This window comes from Mytilus californianus, unplaced genomic scaffold (genome assembly GCF_021869535.1).
Source record: "Mytilus californianus isolate M0D057914Y unplaced genomic scaffold, xbMytCali1.0.p SCAF_4, whole genome shotgun sequence".
Taxonomy (NCBI): domain Eukaryota; kingdom Metazoa; phylum Mollusca; class Bivalvia; order Mytilida; family Mytilidae; genus Mytilus; species Mytilus californianus.
In genome coordinates, this window is record NW_026262690.1 from 59,310,466 (window position 1) to 59,338,392 (window position 27,927).

Consider the following 27,927-nt stretch of genomic DNA (forward strand, 5'->3'; position numbering starts at 1 on the left):
TTATTTGGACTTCAACTTTATCAATAAAATGCTCCGCTGGGCGCAGCTTGATACGACCGCAGAGGTCAAACCCTGAACAGTTGGGGCAAGTATGGACACAACATTCAAGCTTGATACAGCACTGAATTTGGATTGTGATTAAATATTTGACACAGTATAGGTTTCTGAAACAGAATGAATGTGGTCTAACAACTTAAAAATTTTTAATTTACCTATTATGGTCCAATATCCAAAATTTAAATACATACACGGTTAGATTCAGCATATCAAAGAACCCCAAGAATTCAATTTTTGTTAAAATCAAACTAAGTTTAATTTTGGACCCTTTGGACCTTAATGTAGACCAATTTGAAAACGGGACCAAAAATTAAGAATCTAAATACACGGTTAGATTCAGCATATCAAAGAACCCCAATATTTCAATTTTTGATGAAATCAAACCATATCATTATTATTTGCTTTTATATATAAATAAAAAATAACCAACTTAAAATGGAAAATTTAAAAAAAAAAAAAAAAAAAAAAGGAAAAAAAAATCCCCCCCCCCCAAATTTTTTGAACCCCCTTATGATTCATCACCCCCAAACTCAATCCCAGCCTTCCCTTAGAGGTATGGTACCTTGCAGTACAATTTCAGAGAGATCCATACACTTGAACACAAGTTATTGTCTGAAAACTAGAAAAATGCTTGTTTTTTGGCCCCCTTTTGGCCCCAAATTCCTGAACATTTAGGGCAATTACCCCCAAACTCAATCCCAGCTTTCCCTTTGTGATATGGAAACTTGTAGTACAATTTCATAAAGATCCATACACTTACACACAAGTTATTGTCCTGAAACTAGAAAAATGCTTGTTTTTTGCCCCTTTTTGGCCCTTAATTCCTAAAATTTTGAGGCAATTACCCCCAAAATCAATCCCAGCCTTCCCTTTGTGGTATGGTACCTTGCAGTACAATTTCAGAGAGATCCATACACTTGAACACAAGTTATTGTCTGGAAACTAGAAAAATGCTTATTTTTGGCCCCTTATTCCTAAAATTTAGAGGCAAATACCCCCAAAATCAATCCCAGCATTTCCTTTGTGATATGGAACCTTGTGGTACAATGTCAGAGAGATCAATACACTAACACACAAGTTATGTATGGAAGTAACAAAAATGCTTATTTTTGGCCCCTTTTTGGCCCCTAATTCCTTAACTGTTGGTACCATAACCCCCAAAATCAATCCCAACCTTCCTTTTGTGGTATTGAACCTTATGATAAAATTTCAAAGAGATCCATTCTCTTAAACTTAAGTTAGAGTGCCAAAACCAATGTGTCTTCGGACGACGACGCCGACGCGAACGTCATATCAATATAAGACCGCAAACCTTTTTTGCAGTCGTATAAAAAAGTGTGGAAAACTGATTGTCTGAGTGAATTTTCTAAGTTCAAGGACCATAACTCTGCACAAAATAGTCAGACCAGAACAAAATTCGAACTTGATCTGTAACTTGTCATGATTAAACAATACACCAAATATCAAATCAATATCTTCAAGCACGAAGAAAAAAAGTGTGGGAAAACTGATTTGCCGGATGGACGGATGGACAGACAGACAGACAGACGGACAGAGTGCAAACCTAAAATCCCTTGGACTTTGTCGGTAGGGGACTAAAAAGAGGGGTCCATATACTCGTTTTCAAGCTAATGATTAAAATCCCTGGAAAAAATACATTTTTCCCAATATGTTGGTCCTTCATTTCTATATTCTTTATTTTTTTATGCCCCTTTTCTCCATACTTAATATTTTTGCCCATTATTCTCTATTCTTTATTTTTTTAGGTCTGTTTTTCACTATTTTTTATAGTTTTTGTCCATTTCTGTCGAGCCTAAGACATTTATGTCTCGAAAGCGAGAAATAGCAATCCTAGATTCAACATTTAGGTTCAGTCAGTGGTTAAAGTTTTTTTAGACATCAATATATGCATGTCAAACTTTCATGGAATTTTATGAAATTTGGACAGAAGCTTTTTTATGATCAGAAGACAGTATCATGAGCAAAATTTTGAGAATATTTATTTTCATTTTTCCGTATTTTACTGGTAAATGGTCTAAGTTTGTTTTTACTGTTAGCAAGTAGATAACGTCTAAGGTTAATGTTTTTTCCCCATCAATTACTTTGTCAAACCTTCATATAATTTTATGAAACGTCCGCAGGAGCTTGTTAATGATTAAAAGATAATGTCTGAAGCAATTACAAACTTTTGAAAATATACTGACTTCAATTTTAATATTTTACTTCTTGGACCAAAGCTAATCTTCAAGATCAATAAAAGAACAGAGTTCCAATGTCCCCCGCGTTGAACATATTTTATCCATCCAAGGTACAAGGGCAATAACTAAAAAATACACATTTTTTTTGTTCTTTCAAACTGTTCATAAATATCTTAGAGAAATGAATGCTTCAGAGCAAATTCAATGTCATTTCTGATGTAATTAATATTTTCAAGGGGCATAACTCGTTAAAATTATTTGATCAGCACTTATTTACGAAAGTGTCAAAAACATTGCCAATATAAACCAATGATATTAGTTTCATAAATATCTGGCAAGAATTGTACACATGAGCCCGCTAAGGATGCAAATTGCCATTTAATCAATATTTCTAAGGGACACAACTCTTAAACAAACAAGCATTCTGAGAGTATTGCATGGCAATACATAGTCCCCTACCAGGTAAAAATTCATTTTACTGTAACAAAATGCTAACTTTTTCTATAACTTGTCATGGTGTAAACAAAAAGTAAATATCATGCCAATATCTTCAAGCATGACTAAAAACAGTGTGGAAAACTGATTATATGAGTGAAAAAAACATTAGATATGATTAATAGTTTTCGAAAATTAGATATGATGTAATACAGTGTATATCTATTTTCAAATTATAATCAAATATAAGTTATTGTCTGGAAACTAGTAAAATGCTTTTTTTGGCCCCTTTTTGGCCCTTTATTCCTAAACGTTTTGGGCAATTACCCCCAAACTCAATTCCAGCTTTCCCTTTGTGATATGGAACCTTGTAGTACAATTTCAGAAAGATCTATACACTTACACACAAGTTATTGTCATGAAACTAGAAAAATGCTTGTTTTTTGCCCCTTTTTTGGTCCCAAATTCCTAATATTTTGAGGCAATTACCCCCAAAATCAATCCCAGCATTCCCTGTGTGATATGGAACCTTGAGGTACAATGTCAGAGAGATCCATACACTAACACACAAGTTATGTCTGGAAGTTACAAAAATGCTTATTGTTGGCCCCTAATTCCTTAACTGTTGGTACCATAACCCCCAAAATCAATCCCAACCTTCCTTTTGTGGTATTGAACCTTATGGTAAAATTTCATAGAGATCCATTCACTTAAACTAAAGTTAGAGTGCGAAAACCAATGTGTCTTCGGACGACGCCGGAGACGAAGCCGACGTCATACCAATATACGACCACAAAAATTTTTTGCGGTCATATAAAAATACATGCTCTAAAAGCGTGCATATTTACATTTAATATAGATGATTTCCCGCCTAACTGACCTTTCATGGACGACGAGATCAACAGTGTACACATTTACATATACTTCAATTATTTCAGTTTTATGATCAACTCTAGATACAAAATTTCTCAATACAGCAATGTCAGAATTCGAGACCTGGGGTGTAAATATAAAAATAATAAAATGGATACTGCATATCACTCAGTTTTTTTTATGTCCCTATCCTGGACAAACACATTTGTCTCTGTTGAAAATTACCTATATACCTTAATTAAAGTATTTGGTAATTTATTTTGCAGAGACAAGTGCCTGTGCGGACAAAGGGCAGTTCTTTTCGTCCATCTGTACGCAAGTCTGTATGTACGTCCCATTGGTTTCCATTCACTTACTTAAGTTTGCCTCAATCAAACATTTTGAAACCTATCCATAATGCTTTTTACCTTTAAACACAAATCAAGTTCGATTTAAGACAGGGTCACTTTCAGCGTCCTTGAGTTGTGTCCCTTTATAAATGGAAAAATTGCTAAATTTGCCATTTCCACACGCTAACTACATTTTGACTCCATCAAATGTTATGAAACTTGTATACATTGGAAAAAATTGTTGAATTTGTCATTTCCATACTCTAAACTTTACCACGCCTCAACCAAATGTTATGCAACTTACACACATTGCTTGTTTCCACCAAACACAACTTAAGTTTGAATTTGGGTTGCGTCACTATCAGGGTTCTTGAGTTATGTCCCTTTATAAATGGAAAAATGCTGAATTTGCTGTATATTTACAAGTGAGGGCATCTGTGTCCCATGGACACATTCTTCTTTTATTTTTTAAATAAATCACAATAGCAGTCACCTTGAACACTAAAACAAGATCAATACTATATAAGAGTTGGACTTTTTTTACTCCAACACTAGAAGGTGATATTTTTTCTTTCCTATCATTTGTTTTCCTCCGAAACAGAACCGAAAATCAATATCATAGTTTTACCTCTATCTTGACTGTCCTTTATTCCAGATTTATCAATAAAATATATTGTACATGATTCACAAGTTTGTCTTGACCCCAATACTGCATAAATAATTTATAAAAGACAAAGAACTGATTTCATACTAGGGGGAATTATCGGTCGATCAATCTTTACTTAAAAAACAACAGTATTAACGCTCATGCAAGATTTGAAAACCATTTGTGGAATATTTGTTTTCCGGTGGCTTTTATAGCTTATCAAAAGGTACGGGTTTAATATATGATTGTCACTGGAAAAAAAATTGTTTCAAGACAGTTACATAGTTTAAGGAAGTCCCATTGTGAATTCTAAATTTGACTGATACAAGTTACTTACCCAGGCGACCTACGACTTTCTGCAGAAAAACTGGGAATCCTTGTCAAATAATAACAGAGCAGGGCTTGATTGATTGATTGTTTGTGTTTTAATGCATGTTTCAGCACTATTGGCTATATCATGGCAGCCAGTTTTAATTTGGAGCTGGACTACCACTGAACTTATGCAGGAAAACTGGCAATCTTAATCAATAAAGATTGGAATTGAACATACCAGCTATGTTCAACTTACAACTGCAGTGTTGACAGGCTATAGTGATACTGTAGATGAACAACTTATAAAAATAATCTGTTGACACACAGATATGTCTCGCCTGTCAACATAAATTTCAGAAAAAGACATCTGATGGACAGCAACATTGCTTCTTAATTCAAAGTCACTGAACCATGATCTAGTGGGCAGGGCCTGAAAATGGTTAATAAACTGATATGTACAGACAGTAATGTAACTTTACAGAAAATATCGTTGTCTATTATAAGTGTTTCCTAATAATCCAACTTTACCAGAAAACTTGACATTGAAAATTTCTAATTAATTCATAGTCACTGGACCATGTCCAAGAGGAAAGGGCCTCAAAAATAGTCGTCAAACTAATATGCACTGATAGTGATGCAACTTGTTACAAAATATCATTGATTTATCACAAGCAGTTCTTATCAAACTGACTTAACGGAAAACTTAACATTGAAAATTGCTAATTAATTCAGTCACTGGACCATGTACCTAGGGGACAGGGCCTCGAAATAGTGGTCAAACTGATATAAACTGTGCACTTCATACAAAACATCATTGATCTATCACAAGAAGATCCTATCAAACTAAATGAACAAGAAAACTTAACATTGAAAATTCTTGTTAATTCAGTCACTGACTGGACCATGTCCTAGTAGGGGGCAGGGCCTCAAAAAAGTCGTCAAACTGATAGTAATGCAACTTTATATTACATATCAATGATCTATCCCAATTAGTTCCTATCAAACTAACTTGAGCAGAAAACTTAATTATTGTTGACACCGTCGTCGCCTTCGCCGGAAAAGCAATTCCTATGTCTCGTTTTCCACGACGAAAGCATGACAATAAGGAGATGTGGTATGATTGCCAATGAGACAACTCTCCACCAGAGACCAAATAATATAGAAGTTTACAACTATAGGTCACTGTACGGCCTTCAACAATGAGCAAAACCCATACTGCAAAGTAAGCTTTAAAAGGCCCCAAAATGACAAATGAAGCAATTCAAACAAGAAAACTAACGTCCTGATTTATGTACAAAACAAACAAAGAACAAATCTGACAACTTGGCCACTTACAGTGTAAATAACTTATAAAATATTGATGACAATGTCAGATGATGATAATGATGACCATTAAGATAGTGTGATGATGATGTTAATTGCAATACAAATGTATACTTTGTAAGAATAATTGATGAAAACGTGTTGATGCTTATTTTAACATATATAAAAATAAGACGTGGTGTGATTGCCAATGAGACAACTATTGCTATATTTGAAAGCAACGAGAAAATGTATTCGCACTTGTTACATGGTTTTGAAAGAAAATACAGTTCTTATTTGTCAATTTGTCTTTAAGGAAAGGGGTTAGACAAGTGGATGCAAAGTAATGGCAATAACTAATATGTTCTTCATTAGGGTCAGGTGAGATAAAAATAGTCATCACATATGTATGATTAGGAATCCTCTGTTTTAATTCTTATTTATTGGTTAATTTTGCAGACATCTTCAATAAGGCTTTTGGCATTCTGCCAGCCATGAATCTTTTTTCCAGCATAATAAGCACACTTACTACTTTAGCAATCCAAGAATATAAACACTGACCTAACAAAAACATGACAAAGGAAAACCAATCTGGTCATTAAAACACAGACACACAAGTTAATAATAACCAAATCTCTCGAAATAGTTTTTTTTGTGTTTTGTATTCAATGATTTTTGATATGAACATGATCATGACTTCCAATGAAATAGGGCCACAATGAATTAATTGTTCTCTTCTTTTATTTTAAATCAAGGTTGAAAACTTGGCTACTTAAATAAAATATGATTTATCTAAATATATTCTTTTTGACTGCCTGAAAAATTATGCACATGAAATAAAAATATATCAATGAATTTATTGTGGACTAATGGATATGAAAATAAATTACATGTATGTAATGATTGTACAACATCACCTTAATCGAAAGCTACACACATTCTTGCTGTTGCTCATGGAATAATGTTAATTAAAATAATTAATTATGTTAAAAAATAAATGAATAGTTGTCTTTTGGATTAACATTATAAAGAATAAAAAAAATCAACCAAATTTCACATTTCAGCCAAGTTAACATTTTATAGGATTCTCATTCAACTCTAAATAGGGGTGACAAGAACATTACTATTTCAGTTTTTTCCACTTGCAATATTAATTTACAATGATTATTATTTGAAGACATTCCATTATAATGCTATGATTTGCTATTGTCACCACCATTGTAATATGATGAAAATAATTTAAAATATTGAGAAATGATGCATGTAAACAAGACACGTTTCAAATGAAAATGAATGCAAATATCAAATTCATTGATGTCCGCTAGAAAGACATAGAATCAAAATTCCAGAAAATAAAAAAAATTATAAGCTCTCTTAATTAAGGGCTATTCCATTAAAATGTATGTGGGAGGGTAGGAAGGGAAGTTTAATTATTGAATGTGGGTCATGGGTCTTTTTTCAGTATGCATCCATTACCATTATGTGAAATTATCCCAAAAGTGGTTCTTGGTTGTAGGGATATTTTGAAAGTCCCTTCCTACCCTCCCACATACATTTTAATGGAATAGCTCTTACTGGAGATGGAAGATTTACTTTATATGGCCTTTTGTAAGATAGTTGCAATAAAATCCTTACAGACAAATTAATTCTTCACCCATCGATGGAACAGCTTAAATATTCATCTAGCGATAATGACACTCTGCTGTTGTAGAGCACGTAACAATCAGCATATAAAGCGAACTTAATAAATAGAAAAACAAGCTCGAATCACGAGACAAATTTATTCCGATGATACATAGCGACAATATGAATTCATAAAAATGTAACCAATGACTTCTATGTACACTCCATTTAAAAGATGTGTAAAATTTCTGATAACACGATAATTACATTAATGTCATGAAAGGCGATATATTACAATAATTGCGACTTTAATCCATTTCCGTCTTCATGAATACACGATTATCCGCTGTCAAGTCTTTCTCCTTAATCACATTCATCCGCGCATTCTCTCCCGCTACGACAGTCAATATGGTGCCGGAATGCGACTTCTAGGTGGCGACATGCGAGTGGTTCCCGGCGGTGGTGGTGGAATAGGATAGCTGTACGATTAACAAATAGGAAAACATGTCAAATAAAATATTAATGAATATCATTAATTTTCTAACAAATGGTTCAATCCATAAAATAATATTTCAAATCAATATAAATTTTAATTTCAATTTCAAAGCTAGAGTTTACTAAAATGATTAGACTGTCTGTATGAAAAATAATACTAATGGAATTTTCTCTGCAGACATGAAATGCAACAACATAAAATTAAGAGAATTACATTCCAAGTAAGTTCCCAGTTTTCAAACATAAATTCATGTTCATGTACAAGGACAACATGATGACTACTTATGACCTTGAATAATGTAATTTTTTTCATCACTAGAGAATTATGTCTGTATTTATAATACAAAACTTTCAATGTGAATCATTACAAATACCTGTATTCAATACATGTATTTTTTTAAAATGACTTCAAATTACCATTGAACCTGACTTAAATGTGAACCATCACATGACCAATTGATAAAAAATGATTCATCTTAAATAAATTTATCAGGTTAAAACCAATAACCTATACAAAAAATATATCAAAAGATATAAAAGAATAAACTTACTTTGTTCGTCTTTCATAGTAATGGTCATAGTATGGATCCCTGTAAATAAAAATAATTTTGTGTGTAGAAAGTTAACATAATCAAAATGCTAGAAGGGTGACTTTTTTTTTCATTTTGCAATTTGAAATTAAAATTAAACCTTTGTATTTAATTTAGCAATGAGAAGCAATATTTTAATTTGGAGTAATATTTCTTTAATATATTAGAAAAGAAAGGATATTGTGTATCCATCCATGACACAAAATCAGTATGTGCACAGCAAAAAATACAAAAAGCAAATGAACACTTCTTTTATTGCCGTCCATGTATTGTAATTTTGGTTGAACCATTTTTGACAATAGATAGATTCATACACTATCCACAACTTATGTCATTTTCAATAAAATAGTTTTCTTTACAAGTATGGTCATACACATGCAGATCATTTTGTAACTTGAAAATCTGAATATATATCATTAATAAATTGTTTGAAATGGACAATGATAGGATCTGAAGAATGTTCACCTCACTGCACTAAGTTGTTTGTGCTCTCATACCAGTGACAATAGGGTTTCAATTGAATTTCATGCAATTTTTACCCCCAAAGAGTATTAAATAACATGCAATACATGCTGAGATTTAATCACAATAAAAAAGACCTTTCCTGATAAATTTGATTGAAGCATACCCAGTAGTTTTTCTGCAAAGAAAATTCTATATTTTCCCATAAAATTTTGAAAGATTGTTTTTAAGGACATTTTTCTAGCAGAAATCCAACTGGACGTACTCTAAAGAGCACAAAAATCTACTAACTTACATGTAATAACTGAAATTGAATGGCTAAGTTTTACTATAGAACAATTGTACATGGACTTTCTTGTAAAATAAAATCCTTTATTTTATCAAAATCTTTTAAATGTACTGCTATTGAATTATTGTCTTCCTGTACTCTCATTCACCGTTATTTTTCTTTATGCAGTGACCTTAAGTACTAGACCTCTCATTAGAACTTCGGCCATTGCACAGCGCAAGTGAGAGGGAAAAACTATGATGAAAGAATGTAAACAAACATGTTCTGGAAGGTAAATAGTTATAATTGATTCTTTATTAAATACACCAAATTTTAAGAAAAGTGGCTGCAATGGAAATTAGTCAAATGTAAGGAACAAATCTGAAACATCTTAAGAAGATGATGATCAAATCTGATTTCAATTCCAACAGTGCTTTTAGGGAAGCTTTTTTTATTTCTCCATTAACTGACAAAAGCACTATCACGAAAGCTGTTACTATTGTTTGTTTGTGTTATAATATAACAACTGTTACTAACTTCAAACAGTGGTATGGAAAGGACTATTTCTGCTGGGAGTGATTGAATCATTGAAAATTTGAATATCAACTCAGTGACACTATTAAAACTAACAAGGGTAACTGAATCACCATGTTCATACTGCATATTTACATATACTTGTTTGTATTTCTACCTTGTAGGAAGTGGTGCCGGTGCAACTGGGGACCTTCTTCCTCCTGATGCTCCATAATACTCTGGAGGTGGTCTTGCGTATGGGTCTCGTTCTCTCATAAATGGATCCCGTGGATCCCTTGCAGGAGGCAGAGGTCGTCTGTCATAAGGATCTGGATATGGTCTGTATCTATCAAATCTGTCCATTGGTGGAGGAGGCAAGTATCTGTCTCTGTAGTAAGCATCATAGGGGTCTCTAGGATAAGGATCTCTGGGATACATGTCTCTCATTGGTGCTCCTCCTTTAGGTCTTGATCTATCGTTAGAAATCCTATACGCAATCATGAAACAGCCAATTCTAAGGTTCAATCTTTTATAAACACTAATACTTTACTGATATAGTTGTAAATTTGTTGGTGGCTAAAGTGGATAGTGTCTTAAAATTTCTCAAAATTAGATAATTTTATCAATATTTCTGTTTACATATATATAAATCACATCTAATTTTTACCTTTCTTCAGAACTCTTGTTTTCATTTTTTGTCTGTCATTTTTTTTTTTTGCTACTTTTAATATTCAAAGCATCTTTATTATTGCAATTTGATTGTATTTTATGTGTTTGATCATTGTTTGAAACTTTCTTTAATGTCATTTCTATTGTTATTTTGTCTGATCATTGTTTGAAACTTTCTTTAATGTCATTTCTATGGTTATTTTGTCAGACCATAATAAAGCAGTGTGTTCTACTTGATACACACATGAATGTCATACAAATTCACACCTAGTCACAAATAAAATCAGAACTTCATTACATGTAAAAGGTCTTTTTGAATATCTACAAATATATTTCTTTTTTTTTCAAATGCTGCACTAGATAGCTTTGCTCAATTTATTATTTAAATGTATTACAGTAAAGTTAACTCAATACACTGTACATTGTATCTAAATACTTACGGACCCTTGGGACAATCTTTTGACCTGTAATTAAACAAAAAACATTAGTTATTCAATAGCATTATTTTACACATTTTTTATGTAAGTGTATTTTTTTTTCTTGTATCTTACATACATCATGTGAATTTAACTTAAATTCATATTTCTCTCAAGTAGAAAACAAATCTAATGTTTAGGATAAACCAAAAGACAATAAGCAGCCCATTTCAGACTAAATTTATTAATAGTATTTTGATAAATGAATAAAAATCATGAAGAGAAAATTTAGTGAGAACTAATTGATATATTGTATTGCTATAAATTAGGTAGTTCTCATTTCAATGGTTTCACATTTTTCATGTTTGGGCCTTTTATAGCCGAATTTAAGTTAAGGGTTTTTATCATTGTTGAAGGCTGTAGGGTCTCCTATAATGGCCAAGATACACGTAACTTTAACTCTGGTGGATAGTAGTCTCATTAGAAATCATAACAAATATCCTTATTTTTATGTGTAAATTTTCTACATACCAATGGCCTTCTTTTCCACATCTGTAGCATTCACCTTTACCACCCATACCTGGTTTTTGTCTTACTTTGCTGTGTGATAACTACAAAAAAAAAGATGTCAGTTATGTTCCTAAACAGAGTTTAAGCTATGATTTTGAGAGCTTCATTTACTTTTGATCAATACTCAAAAAACAGACCCTTTAGGACCAAGGCAGTTATGTGTTATTGCATGGGCTTAAAGACAAATTTTTGTAAAGTAAATAGTACGATTGAAAAAATAAAATACTTTTTGTTCTTTTTGAAGCTTATTCAATAGGAATTTAAAATATCTACTTAAAAATCAATCATTCATTGATTAATTTTGTCTCCCTTTAAGTCTGTTAATTTGTAGTTTCTGTAGGAAAATAGCTTACATGTTAATCTAGGTACATAGGCACTGAGAAATAACAACAATTCTAGTCACATGTGGACTCAATCAGAAGGAAAAGTTCCATGAATGCATGACAGACAACGAGTAAACAGTGATTGCAAAAGATTACATTGTCTTTGTCCTAGTAATCTAGAAATAATGCTGATCAGAATAAATACATTTTGTATTAAGGTTATGACAGAATCATTTTCTTAACATAAGCACAATTTTAATGATAAAAGTTATAAGTACCTCAACTTTCAGTTTTGAACCTTCAAAATCTGTTCCATCTAAATTTGCTTGTGCCATTTTAGCTTCATCTGGATTTTCAAAGTGCTAAAAAACAAATCAAAACAATTTTATATGCTAATGCTAACAAATTAATTTTTCTACATTACTAACTGAATATTCTGAAGTATTATCCTAATATGTATCATGTTGGGTACATTGTATGGATATCCTGCTTTAATAAAACTCAAATACAAGTTTTTCAGTGACCACATGATCTGCAAATTCTAAATTTCCAAAAGTGTACAGTGTTACAGTAAGGCCTCGGACTGTGAATCACTATAGCACTTTATTAAAATACAAGTAAATGTTTGACAGATTGGTTCACATCAAAATTGAATGTGGAAGTAACCTAATCATGCTAATGAATGGCTATGAGGTATTGTAATTTTAATTATTTTGAGTCTAATTATATTCAGTCAAATTATCACCTGCCTACATGTATGTAAGACCTACCAGCATCACATGCAGCCACATACGTTGTAGCATTTTCATTTATAGGTGATTAGAAGAAGTGAGTAAAAAAATCTAAGCTTCTATTTTTATTTTTTTTTTTTATGTAATGATTGCCATTATGAGTCTGTCATGGTTCATTTTTTTCTAATATTCAAAACCGGGAAATACTGTTATATGGCATGGTGTTGTAAAATAGAAATTAAATCTCTAGTGGACCCTCTTTAGTCAGCTTGGATCTACTATGACCGTTCCATGGCAAAGGAACTAGAAGCCACTCAAAATTGAAATGGATGTTTCAAATTTAGTGACAAATAAATAGATTATCAATAATAACGATCAAAACACAAAACAATCTTTTGATGAAATTTAAAATGCATTTAAGAGAAAATAAATGGAGAATGTGTCCCCATAGACACAGATGATGCCCCCGCTTCCATACAACATTATAAAGGGACATAACTTAAGAACAATAAAAGTGACGCTACCCAACTTTGCACGTGATCTGAGTTTTGTGGTAAAAAGCATTGTGTATAAGTTTCATAACATTTGGTTGAGGCAACTTAAGTTAGAGAACAGAAACTAAAAATTTTGCATTTTTTTCCATTTATAAACGGGCATAACCCGAGAATGGTTAAAGTGACCCTACCAAAATTCAAACTTGATCTTTATTTTGTGGTAAAAAGCATTGTGTATAAGTTTCATAACATTTGGTTGAGGCAACTTAAGTAAGAGAACGGAAACTAAAAATTTTGCATTTTTTTTCATTTATAAAGGGGCATAACTCGAGAACGGTTAAAGTAACCCCACCAAAATTCAAACTTGATCTGTATTTTTGTGGTAATAACAATTGTGTATAAGTTTCATAACATTTAGTTGAGGCAAACTTAAGTTAGAAAACAGAAACTAAAAATTTTGTAATTTTTCCATTGATAAAGGGGCATAACTCTAGAACGGTTAGAGTGACGCTACCAAAATTCAAACTTGATCTGTTTTTTTGTGGTAATAACAATTGTGTATAAGTTTCATAATATTTGGTTGAGACAAACTTAAGTTAAAGAACGGAAACTATAAATTTTGCAATTTTTCAATTTATAAAGGGGCATAACTCTAGAACGGTTAAAGTGACACCACTTAAATTCAAACTTGATCTGTATTTTGTGGTAATAAGCATTATGTATAAGTTTCATAACATTTGGTTGAGGCAAACTCAAGTTAGAGAACCGAAACCAATTTTAGGACATACGGATGTACGTACGTACAGACGGACAAGGGTAAAACTTAATGCCCCCTCCGCTACGGTGGGGGCATAAAAAGATTATGAATCTATCTTCTTTACCGACCGTGCGAGGGATGTATATCCAGTCAAGGTCGTAAAACACTTCCAGTAGTAGTTTCTTTAGACAAATTCAAGTCAAACATTTTTGCAATAGGAATATTTGGGACATTTGGCTATAAATCCTGATAAGAATAAACTGCTTCGCTGAGCGCAGCTGGATACGCCCGCAGAGGTCCAACCCTGAACAGTTGGGGCAAAAATGGACACAATATTCAAGCTTGATTCAGGTCTGAATTTGGATTGTTATTAAATATTTGACATATTATAGGTTTCTGAATAAATGTAGTCAAAGAACTTGAAATTGGTTATATGAATTGAATTTATATTCAATTAAAGATTTCTTGCTGTTGTGCAATACTTAGTAAATCTGTTGTCAGACTATAAACAAATAAAGTTCAATAAATTCTCAATGTCATATTAGAAATGTATCAAAATAAAAAGGGAGCTTACATCAATAGATATAAACAATTCACCAACGTTTCATGAGAATTGGTGACAGCATTTTTGAGTTATTGTCCGAAAACTGGAAAATCCCCCCTTTTTTAATGAATAAAACCCCATAACTCAAAAATGTAAAATGTAAAATTTATAAAATTCTAAAGGGAGCTTACATCAATACATACAAACAATTCACCAAAGTTTCATAAGAATTGCTGAAAGCATTTTTGAGTTTTTGTCCGAAAACTGGAAAATCCCCCCTTTTTTTATGAATAAAACCCAATAACTCGGAAACGTAAAATCTAAAATTTATAAAAATTGAAAGCGAGCTCATGTCAATAGATATAAACAATTCACCACAATTTCTTGCAAGTTGGTGAAAGCATTCTTGACTCATTGTCCGAAAACTGGAAAATCCCCCTTTTTTTAATGAATAAAACCCCATAATTCGGAAACGTAAAATCTAAATTTTATAAAAAACGAAAGGGAGCTCACGTCAATAGATATAAACAATTAACTAACGTTTTATGCAAATTGGTTAAAGCATTTTTGAGTTATTGTCCGACATGTTGACGACGGACAGACGGACGGACAGACGGACGGACGGACGGACGGACAGACGGACAACGGTATGCCATGCTGAAAGCATTTTTGAGTTTTTGTCCGAAAACTGGAAAATCCCCCCTTTTTTTATGAATAAAACCCAATAACTCGGAAACGTAAAATCTAAAATTTATAAAAATTGAAAGCGAGCTCATGTCAATAGTTATAAACAATTCACCACAATTTCTTGCAAGTTGGTGAAAGCATTCTTGACTCATTGTCCGAAAACTGGAAAATCCCCCTTTTTTTAATGAATAAAACCCCATAATTCGGAAACGTAAAATCTAAATTTTATAAAAAACGAAAGGGAGCTCACGTCAATAGATATAAACAATTCACTAAAGTTTTATGCAAATTGGTTAAAGCATTTTTGAGTTATTGTCCGACATGTTGACGACGGACAGACGGACGGACGGACGGACGGACAACGGTATGCCATAATACGTCCCGTAAACGGGCGTATAAAAAGCCATGCATATTTATAATTGGTTAATAGCCAGAGATTTTTATGAAAAAGTAAAAACATATTTTTGTGAACAACATAATGTTACTGAAAGAATAAAATTAACAGCCTGGAATTAAGCACTGAAGAAATTTGGAATGCAGGCTTAAGAGACAAGACCACAAGCCATTTTCTTATCACCTGATATACATTTCTGTACATGTACATGATGTACAAGGGGGGTGGTTCTCTTTGGGCATTCCAGCTTCCGGCACCAATAAAAACTGACCGTCACAAAACAGCACAATAGTGCTGAAAGTGACGTTAAACACCATTCAATCACACAATTTACATGTACAAACCTGGCATGTCATTAGATACATTTACATAATTTTTAATCTAATGTACTTTGCAATTAAGTCATAAAAACTGTACATACAGTATGATACAGAGAAACATGTAATTTTGATAGTATGATGCAGATGTTAAAATTAAAATAGCTATACTTAAACAATTAAACTATGCAAAACATTCAAGTGAATGAACCATGACTGAAGGCGCAGGGCCAAATAACCTCCATGGAAACAAGATTTGCTAATGCCAATACAACTGCTGTGCATACCAAATATCATTAAGCTACCACTTGTCATTCCCTTTAAACTGACTTAATAACAAACTAAAACATGTAAACTAAGCAAAAGTTCCTAAGTCAATAAACCATGACTGAGGAGGCAGGGCAAAATAATCTCAATGGAGATGAGATATGCCAATGCTAATACAACTGCATATTCTAAAACCAGTTGTCGGCAAGATACAGGTTATGTCCTTCTCTAATAATTTATGATGGCATGATACTAAACTCCTAGCCTGGTTTAATCTTTCAATCAGTTTAATTGAGGTCTGGAGCTGGCATGTCAGTAACTGCTTGTAGTGCTTTGTTTATATATGTTGATCACTGTCCTTTTGCTTAATTTCTTCTGTTGCCTATTCTAATATTAGACTTAGACCTTTTTTAAACCGAGTTTTACTGTGCGTATTGCTGTTTGTTCAATGTTTATTCGACATTGTCTAGAAGTATAGGGGAAGGGTTGAGATCTCACAAAACATGTTTAACCCCACCCTTTTTTGCACCTGTCCCAATTCAGGAACCTCTGGCCTTTGTTAGTCTTGTGTGTTTTTTAATTTTGGTTCATTTATATCTTTCGAAGTTTAGTGTGGCATCCATTTCACTGAACTAGTATACATTATTTTTTAGGGGCCAGTTGAAGCCTGCCTCTGGGTGCAGCATTTTCGTGCTGTATTGACGACCCATTCGACATTGGTGGCCTTGTGCTGTTTCCTGCTCTTTGGTCAGGTTGTTGTCTCTATGAGACATTCCCTGTTTCCATTCTCAATTCTAAAGCCTACTGGGCATAATAATAATTTAACTTACTACAAAGGCATAGTTTCTAACTATGTCACATTCAATAACTTTTCCATAAAGTTCAAACATCTTTTGAAGTTCCACTCTTCGACATGTTTCTGGTAAATTACCAATGTAAATCTTTGTTGATATTTGTGGCGGCATTTTGAAATTATTTTATCTGAAAAAAAATATAATAAAACATGTAGCTTCAATTGTAATATATATTTTAAATACAAGTACTTGTTTTTTCCAACCAATAACCAAGGGAAATACTCCAAATATTAATAAAATGCTTCGCTGGGCGCAGCTTGATACGACCGCAGAGGTCGAACCCTGAACAGTTGGGGCAAGTATGGACACAACATTCAAGCTTGATACAGCTCTGAATTTGGATTGTGTTTTAATATTTGACACAGCATAGGTTTCTGACACAGAAAGAATGTGGTCTAAGAACTTCAATTTTTTTAATTTACCTATTATGGTCCAATGTCCAAAATCAAAATACATGGTTAGATTCATCATATCAAAGAACCCCATATATTCAATTTTTGTTGAAATCAAACAAAGTTTAATTTTGGACCCCAATTTGGACCAACTTGAAAACTGGGCCAAAAATCTAAAATCTAAATACATGTTTAGATTCAGCATATCAAAGAACCCCATATATTCAATTTTTGTTGAAATCAAACAAAGTTTAATTTTGGACCCCAATTTGGACCAACTTGAAAACTGGGCCAAAAATCTAAAATCTAAATACATGTTTAGATTCAGCATATCAAAGAACCCCATATATTCAATTTTTGTTGAAATCAAACAAAGTTTAATTTTGGACCCCAACTTGGACCAACTTGAAAACTGGGCCCATAATCAAAAATCTAAACACATGTTTAGATTCAGCATATCAAAGAACCCCAAAAGTTCAATTTTTGTTAAAATCAAACTAAGTTTAATTTTGGACCCTTTGGACCTTAATGTAGACCAATTTAAAAAACGGGACCCAAAATTAAAAATCTTAATACACGGTTAGATTTGGCATATCAAAGAACCCCAATAATTCAATTTTTGATGAAATCAAACAAAGTTTAATTTTGGACCCTTTTGACCTCAATATGAACCAATTTGATAGCGGGCCCACAAATAAAAAATCTAAATACATGGTAAGATTCAGCATATCAAAGAACCCCATATATTCAATTTTTGTTGAAATCAAACAAAGTTTTATTTTGGACCCCAGTTTGGACCAACTTGAAAACTGGGCCAAAAATCTAAAATCTAAATACATGTTTAGATTCAGCATATCAAAGAACCCCATATATTCAATTTTTGTTGAAATCAAACAAAGTTTAATTTTGGACCCCAACTTGGACCAACTTGAAAACTGGGCCCATAATCAAAAATCTAAACACATGTTTAGATTCAGCATATCAAAGAACCCCAAAAATTCAATTTTTGTTAAAATCAAACTAAGTTTAATTTTGGACCCTTTGGACCTTAATGTAGACCAATTTAAATAAAATGCTTTGCTGGGCGCAGCTTGATACGACCGCAGAGGTCGAACCCTGAACAGTTGGGGCAAGTATGGACACAACATTCAAGCTTGATACAGCTCTGAATTTGGATTGTGATTAAATATTTGACACAGCATAGGTTTCTGACACAGAAAGAATGTGGTCTAAGAACTTCAATTTTTTTAATTTACCTATTATGGTCCAATGTCCAAAATCAAAATACATGGTTAGATTCAGCATATCAAAGAACCCCATATATTCAATTTTTGTTGAAATCGAACAAAGTTTAATTTTGGACCCCAACTTGGACAAACTTGAAAACTGGTCCCATAATCAAAAATCTAAACACGTTTAGATTCAGCATATCAAAGAACCCCAAGAATTCAATTTTTGTTAAAATCAAACTAAGTTTAATTTTGGACCCTTTGGACCTTAATGTAGACCAATTTAAAAAACGGGACCCAAAATTAAAAATCTAAAAACACGGTTAGATTTGGCATATCAAAGAACCCCAATAATTCAATTTTTGATGAAATCAAACAAAGTTTAATTTTGGACCCTTTTGACCTCAATATGAACCTATTTGATAGCGGGCCCACAAAATAAAAAATCTAAATTCATGGTAAGATTCAGCATATCAAAGAACCCCATATATTCAATTTTTGTTGAAATCAAACAAAGTTTAATTTTGGACCCCAATTTGGACCAACTTGAAAACTGGGCCAAAAATCTAAAATCTAAATACATGTTTAGATTCAGCATATCAAAGAACCCCATATATTCAATTTTTGTTGAAATCAAACAAAGTTTAATTTTGGACCCCAACTTGGACCAACTTGAAAACTGGGCCCATAATCAAAAATCTAAACACATGTTTAGATTCAGCATATCAAAGAACCCCAAGAATTCAATTTTTGTTAAAATCAAACTAAGTTTAATTTTGGACCCTTTGGACCTTAATGTAGACCAATTTAAAAAACGGGACCCAAAATTAAAAATCTAAATACACGGTTAGATTTGGCATATCAAAGAACCCCAATAATTCAATTTTTGATGAAATCAAACAAAGTTTAATTTTGGACCCTTTTGACCTCAATATGAACCAATCTGATAGCGGGGTCCACAAATAAAAAATCTAAATACATGGTTAGATTCAGCATATCAAAGAACCCCATATATTCAATTTTTGTTGAAATCAAACAAAGTTTAATTTTGGACCCCAATTTGGACCAACTTGAAAACTGGGCCAAAAATCAAAAATCTAAATACATGTTTAGATTCAGCATATCAAAGAACCCCATATATTCAATTTTTGTTAAAATCAAACAAAGTTTAATTTTGGACCCTTTGGACCTTAATGTAGACCAATTTGAAAACTGGATCCAAAATTAAAAATCTAAATACACGGTTAGATTCGGCATAACAAATAAATAAATGTGGTAAAAGATTTTACAAATCTAATGCGCCATACTGTGCAATTAAAGATTACTTCTTGAAATTTTTCAATATTTGAAATTTGAAAAAAAAATAATATTTGAAGAATAATTCTTTTTAATTTCTGAAATCTGAAATGAGAAAAAATTGACCCCCCACAATTTCTTTTTACCCCCCCCCCCCCCCCCCCCTTTTTTTCCCCCAAACCATAATTACCCATTTAAATTTACCATAGTGCTAACTTAATCTATTTTATAATAGAATTTAAAATATAGTGTCAAATCTTTCATATGGATTTTTTTGTAAAAAAAAAAGATGCAACATTTGCAGATATTTTTACTGGTCTTCCTTTATAAATATGCATTTCTTTAAACATAATTTAAAAGCAGTGTAAGGGAAGTAACCAAAACGTTGTATTTGGATTACCTCCCTTACACTGTTTTAAATTATCTTAATTGTTCATTAACCATTACTTTATACATAATTTAAAAGCAGTGTAAGGGAGATAATTTCAATGATGTATTTGATTTATCTCCCTTACACTGCTTTAAATTATGTTTTGTACTAAAGTATTTGTCCATTAACCAGGACAACCTTGTTTTTCCCCCTTTTTTGCCCCTAATTCTTAAACGGTTTGAGCCATAACCCCCCAAAGCAAATCCTAACCATCCCTTTGTGGTATGGAAACTTGTAGTATAATTTCAGAGAGATCCATACACCGTTCCACAGTTATTGTCTGGAAACTAGAAAATGCTTATTTTTGGCCCCTTTTTGGCCCCTAATTCCTTAACTGTTGATACCATAACCCCCAAAATCAATCCCCACCTTCCTTTTGTTGTATTGAACCTTATGGTAAAATTTCATAGAGATCCATTCACTTAAACTAAAGTTAGAGTGCGAAAACTAATGCGTCTTCGGACGACGACGCGGGACGACGACGACGCCAACGTCATACCAATATACGACCACAAAAATTTTTTTGCGGTCGTATAAAAACACGGGTTAACTCATCCCATAGATAACCTCAGACCTCTGGAAAATACATTGTATATATAGCACGACTCAAAATCATGTTGCAAAAAATAAAATGACAAAAAATAATAAAATAGTAATAACAACTTACCTACCCTTTTTTTTTATGCAACCTTAAACAGACATATTTATTTTGGCCTAACAATACACTAATTAATGAATTTATTAAAGTTCAAAATTTGAGTTTTTTTGCTGTGCATGTACTGATTTTGTGCCATGGATGGATACCCCATATCCTTTGCTTATCTATTTTTTTACAATAACAAATGAATTACTTGTAAAATACCACAAATTCACAGAAAATGGAATGATCTGTCCTAAAGAACAAAATAACATCTATAAATTTGGGTTAAAAAAGTTATTTGACTTGAAAATGGCAAATTTGGGAAGTTTGTATAAGCTTGTAACTTCTTTATACATTTTGAGATTTGGTTTATTTGACATGCAACCTTCTCTTCTTACCACAGAATATCAAAATATGAAACTAATGTTCAGAGTACGCGAAATTTTCTGTTATTTACTAGCAAGATTCAGAAGTGACGGTAATGGGTCCTTGTTCTCGTAAAATTTCATGCACAATCAATACTACAGTACCCTGCTTTACATTAGTTATAAGAGGATTTGAAGTCCAAGTCTATGGTGCTAGAACTAACTTTTTGTAAACCGTTACAAGTTACAAAAATAATTCCACAAGGAATTCCTGTTCAAGAATATTTGTGAAAAACTGTGAATTTTTACAGTAACTGGTACCAGGGCTCATGCTACCAGGAACTAGGGCGAAGAAGTCGCTTTCCCGTCCGTCACTTCGCTTTGCCCGACCCTCAAAAGCGAAAACAAGTCGCCCTGTTGTTTACGATACTCGCTTTCAGTCGCTTTCGTCATCGGACATTTTCAATTTTTACCAAGTTGATAAAACATCAACTTTTTATTGATTATTAAAGAAATTCAGAAATAAACGATTCATTTTCTTAAGAAAAGAGGTTTAAGCATTGACTTTACAGTGTGTAGCAGGTTATTTAATAAAAAGACAACTTTTTATCACTGCATGCACTTCTGGTACTTGTTACTCGGAGAGCGTACATCAATCTAACTTTCGGCGGGAAATTAAGTTTGTTACTTCATTTGAAAGTGATAAAAGTTGCCTGCAGTAAATGTTTAATCCATTTATTGCATTAAAAACGTCATATTCCTTCAGACCCAGCCAAACTTAAATTGTTTTAACAGGTCAGGAGGTCCAGTAACAAATATTTTTTACTGGACCTTCATTGCTGTTACAGGACCTACTTATTATCACTGGTGAGCAGCGCAAAGCGCTGCGAACTTGCTAGGGGGGTCTGGGGGCATGCCCCCCATAAAATTTTTGAAAAATTAGGTGCAAAATCCTGCATTCTGAGTGCTTTGACTATGATAAATGAAGTAACCAAAACTACTATCTTGTACTACACTTTTGCATGTTTAATCACATTGAATAAAACTTCATTTTTTAAGACTTTATCTAAATTTATTCCTCTTTGGCATAATCTAGTATTTTATTTGAGTTCATGGATTCATCCTGTACTTTCATCATCGGCCTTCCGTTTTTGACCAGGTACGGCACCATCATAAAAACGGAGGAAACTCATGTTATTGTTTACAACATGTGTTTCCGGCGCATGCGTAATGAACCGGGGAAAAAAGAAATGCCAGAAACTGACGCAGCGGACATGACAATCGAGATACAAATCTTCAAAATATTCAAATTGAAAGGGTTTTAGCAGTAGGGGACAAGCCAGTGAGCCTTAAAATCGTCTTATAATATGTTTTTAAAAAAAAGAAGTCGCATTAGAAATGCCATTCAGGGAATGCATAAAATAGTTGACAAGAAAATCTCACCGCGTGTCAATGGAAGCATGATTTCATTGGCTGCTTTTTATATTATTGCATTCTGATTGGGTTACTATTTGTGTTGCCCATATATATCTCTATAAATATGACTAGGGTATTTCCGCGATCCTAATTAATATAAGGACAATTGTTTTTCATTGATCTCGGGAGGAAAACAATATTTTGTGTTTGATATAGCAGCACATTTTTCCCAATTTTAATATTGCATGCTGCAAAAAATGTACAGGACAGGAGGTCCTGTAGTTCACAGGATGGTGGCAGACCTGCGGTCCGACGATGTTTGGGTTGGTCTGTTCCTTTCCAAATAGCTTGTCAAACATCGTTTATTTTTGTAAATTTTCTTTGTCCGCCATTAACCGTTAACTAACTACGGATCGGAACCGGACCAGCTATGACCGAAATCAGTATTTTTACAATAATAACTACAGACGCATGAATGGAACAGCTGACAGAAGAATATTGATCCCAAAAGGAAAAATTACGCATTCCACACACATTAAAAGACTTTTGGTTAGAACTAATTGATTAATGTATATAATTCCATATAATTTATATGGATTGTTTCAAATTATTGATTAAAATTGCTTAACTACTATTAAATATCAATCTGAGACTACTATAACACATAGTAGTCTCAGTATCAATATATTATGGCCCAGCTTAACTTTGTATATCTTTTGATGAGAAACACTGAATTTCATAAACATGATAAACAAGATAGTTTTTAACTGAATTGTAATTCATATATTATAATTTCTTTACCTTTTTGACATAAAAAAAATTCTTTTTAGTGCTAGATATTTAGTTGGTAGTTTCTCACAAGAACCTAAACTTAAACAACTTTGAATTTGAACTGTTACATGTAATTTAATTGTATACTCAGATATGAATTGAACAATATAATAAAATGCTCCGCAGGGCGCAGCTTGATACGACCGCAGAGGTCGAACCCTGAACAGTTGGGGCAAGTATGGACACAACATTCAAGCTTGATACAGCTTTGCATTTGGATTGTGATTAAATATTTGACACAACATAGGTTTCTGACACAGAATGAATGTGGTCTAAGAACTTAAAAATTTCACCTATTATGGTCCAATATCCAAAATCTAAATACATGGTTAGATTCAGCATATCAAAGAATCCCAAGAATTCAATTTTTGATGAAATCAAACAAAGTTTAATTTTGGACCCTTTTGACCTCAATGTGGACAAAGTTGATAACGGGGCCCAAAAATCAAAAATCTTAATACATGGTTAGATTCAGCATATCAAAGAACCCCATATATTCAATTTTTGTTGAAATCAAACAAAGTTTAATTTTGGACCCCGATTTGGACCAACTTGAAAACTGGGCCCATAATCAAAAATCTAAATACATGTTTAGATTCAGCATATCAAAGAACCCTAAGAATTCAATTTTTGTTAAAATCAAACTAAGTTTAATTTTGGACCCTTTGGACTTTAATGTAGACCAATTTGAAAACAGAACCAAAAATTAAGAATCTAAATACACGGTTAGATTCGGCATATCAAAGAACCCCAATAATTCAATTTTTGATGAAATCAAACAAAGTTTAATTTTGGACCCTTTGGACCTCAATGTGGACCAATTTAAAAACGGGGCCCAAAATCCAAAAACTTAATACACGGTTAGATTCAGCATATTAAAGAACCCCAAAAATTCAAGAATAAAACCCCATTGAAATTGGTCAAGAAATAAGCAATTTATAGGAAGTATCTTCTTTTGCACAATACTGTGCAATTGAATATTTCTTATTGCGCAATACTGCACAATTGACAATTTCTTGCTATTGCGCAATATTGTGCTATTGGATATTTCTTGCTATTGCTCAATACTGTGCAATTGAAGATTTCTTGCTATTGCGCAATACTGTGCAATTGAAGATTTCTTGCTATTGTGCAATACTGTGCAATTGAAAATTTCTTGCTATTGCACAATACTTATTATATAAAAATTTGCACATCCTGTTTGGTGTGTATCTCCTACCATATCATTATTATTTGCTTTAAAATATAAATCAGAAATAACCAACTTAAAATGGAAAATTTTAAAAGAAAAAAAAAAGGAAAACAAAACAAAAAATCCCCCCCCCCAAATTTTTTGAACCCCCTTATGATTCATCACCCCCAAACTCAATCCAAGCCTTCCCTTTGTGGTATGGTACTTTGCAGTACAATTTCAGAGAGATCCATACACTTGAACACAAGTTATTGTCTGGAAACTAGAAAAATGTGTTTTTTGGCCCCAAATTCCTAAACGTTTAGAGCAATTACCCCCAAACTCAAACCCAGCTTTCCCTTTGTGATATGGAACCTTGTAGCACTATCAGAAAGATCCATACACTTACACACAAGTTATTGTCCTGAAACTAGAAAAATGCTTGTTTTTTGCCCCTTTTTGGCCCCTAATTCCTAAAATATTGAGGCAATTACCCCCATCATCAATCCCAGCCTTTCCTTTGTGGTATGGTACCTTGCAGTACAATTTCAGAGAGATCTATACACTTGAACACAAGTTATTGTCTGGAAACTAGAAAAATGCTTATTTTTGGCCCAAATTCCTAAACGTTTCGGCAATTACCCCCAAACTCAATTCCAGCTTTCCCTTTGTGATATGGAACCTTGTAGTACAATTTCAGAAAGATCCATACAATTACACACAAGTTATTGTCATGAAACTAGAAAAATGCTTGTTTTTTGCCCCTTTTTTGGCCCCTAATTCCTAAAATTTTGAGGCAATTACCCCCAAAATCAATCCCAGCATTCCTTTTGTGATATGGAACCTTGTGGTACAATGTCAGAGAGATCCATACACTAACACACAAGTTATGTCTGGAAGTTACAAAAATGCTTATTTTTGGCCCCTTTTGGCCCCTTATTCCTTTACTGTTGGTACCATAACCCCCAAAGAGGCAATTACCCCCATCATCAATCCCAACCTTCCTTTTGTGGTATTGAACCTTGTGGTAAAATTTTATAGAGATCCATTCACTTAAACTAAAGTTAGAGTGCGAAAACCAATGTGTCTTCGGACGACGCCGGACGAAGACGACGACGTCGACGACGCCAACGTCATACCAATATACGACCACAAAATTTTTTTTGCGGTCATATAAAAAGAACATTATTTACATATGACCCTTTATACTATAGTAAAATCAAAACATTGTAGCGCAGCGCACGAAGGTGCACTTCTCTTTCAAATCTCACCACTTCTCCCTATCAGTTTCAAAAAGAGAAGTCACTTCTCCCTATGATTCTGAAGTAGTGTGAGCCCTGCTGGTATTGGACCAGTAATGTGAATAGTATAATTTTCATAACAGTGTGGACGAGACCATTTTTAGGCGGGCTCAACTCTCCCATTGACTGGGTTAAATTAGGTGAAGGTTCATATGTAACGCCCACTTACCACGTCGTATTTATTAAAGACGTCACCAAAGGTTCTCAACGCCCAACTCAAATAATTCGAAAAACTAGTAAAGGAATAACCTTTGTGTTTTGATTAATATTGAATACTTAAACGTTCTTTACATGTTTTTTTTTTGTTTTGATCAACAATTTCACTTTATGTATTGAAATGTGTAACAAGTGTTTTTCTAAATCCCCACTGGAGGGACTCTGTCAGACTGTGCGAGCGTAAAATCATTGTTACCAATAGCCGACAAAAAACAAGTTAAAGGTAAATGATTCAGTAGTATGAACAACAAAAGTAATACAGTTGTCCACACTGTTACAGGAATACCTCAATTTTTTTATAGTGGTATAGGTGTTAAGGTTCATCATAACAAATGGACAAATATGGCCGTATTTTCACCTCAAAAACTACTCTGTGTACAGGCTTACCTGTGCAGTTTGGAAAGTTTTAAGGCCTGGCATCCACTAGATGTATAAAAGTTAAATTTATTTTGAATATCAGAAATATAAAATCTTTTTTGGATTAGGATGGGCATTTTTTTCCGTTTTTGCTGAAGGTGTAAAAATAAACTAAGTTGGGATATAACTTTGAGATGCTCCATCTCAGGTAACAACTGATTTGTATTGTATTGATTGTCCTTGATTGGCATGGACAATAGATAGCTACACATCTATAGGTGAGTTAAAGGTAGTAACTGAGTGGACAGTATCAAATGCAATTCAGGTGTTTGTTTATTTTTACACCTTCTGCAGGAAGGAAAAAAAATGCCCATCATATTCAAAAAAAGATTTTATCTTTCTGATATGCAAAATAGATTGAACTTTTATATATCTAGTGGATGCCAGGCCTTAAAACTTTCCAAACTGCACAGGTAAGTCTGTACACAGAGTAGTTTTTGAGGTGAAAATACGGCCATATTTGTCCATTTGTTATGATGAACCTTAACACTGCAGTGCAAGTCATATTTGCAAAAAAAAATGAAGATAAACAGGAGGTTATTAAAAGCAGTACTTTTTCCCCAAATGGTTATGATGATTCTTTCTTGTGTCTGCCAAATTTTAGATTGCATTTCCAAATTATCAAAAATGAAAATAGAAATGTTCGTCAAAAAAAATAAAGGGAGATAATTTGTTATCTACGCATCAAAGCTATCATTTTCAACTGCAGATAATTTCACACTACCTTTTTAAATAACGCTAATTCCGTGTTTTCTATCCCCTATGCTTTCAGAAAACTAATGGTTTGATTTATTGCTTTTCAAAAAGAAGATTTCTTGCATATAATTATACATTAAACAGACATAATTTAACAGTGTGCCCTTTGTCTGTCTCCGAGTCAAGACGTCGTTAGTTTTATGTTTATTTCTACTTTCATATGTCCAAAGATGAAAAGTGATTAAAATCTATTAAAAATTGGGTTAATCAATTTTCGTCAGATATTTTGGTTAGAGTTGTCTAATAGCAGGGTTATGTGCATATTTAAAAGTAAATTTTCTTAATTAACTTTCCTTACCACGCTAATATTCTTAAAACTGCGCACGCATCGTTGGGGGAAG

General features: G+C 33.0%; 1 protein-coding gene and 1 long non-coding RNA gene across 3 annotated transcripts; both read right to left on the bottom strand.

The window, feature by feature from the left end:
• Positions 1-500: 500 nt before the first annotated feature.
• Positions 501-25,860, bottom strand: LOC127698546 (uncharacterized). The gene is made up of 2 exons (XR_007980885.1): positions 25,579-25,860; positions 501-781 (listed from the first exon to the last, which is right to left on the bottom strand). It is a non-coding gene; the product is annotated as an uncharacterized LOC127698546 (long non-coding RNA).
• Positions 7,920-27,927, bottom strand: LOC127698501 (RNA-binding protein lark-like). Of its 2 annotated transcripts, none has more exons than XM_052202009.1 (8): positions 27,885-27,927; positions 17,103-17,253; positions 12,360-12,443; positions 11,720-11,799; positions 11,213-11,236; positions 10,282-10,575; positions 8,822-8,860; positions 7,920-8,254 (listed from the first exon to the last, which is right to left on the bottom strand). In XM_052202009.1, exons 2-8 carry the CDS (start codon positions 17,235-17,237, stop codon positions 8,179-8,181), a joined length of 732 nt encoding a protein of 243 aa, XP_052057969.1. In that variant the 5' UTR covers positions 17,238-17,253; positions 27,885-27,927; the 3' UTR covers positions 7,920-8,178. The 2 variants fall into 2 exon arrangements, with proteins under 2 accessions (XP_052057969.1, XP_052057968.1); XM_052202008.1 differs by having other exon boundaries at positions 10,282-10,590.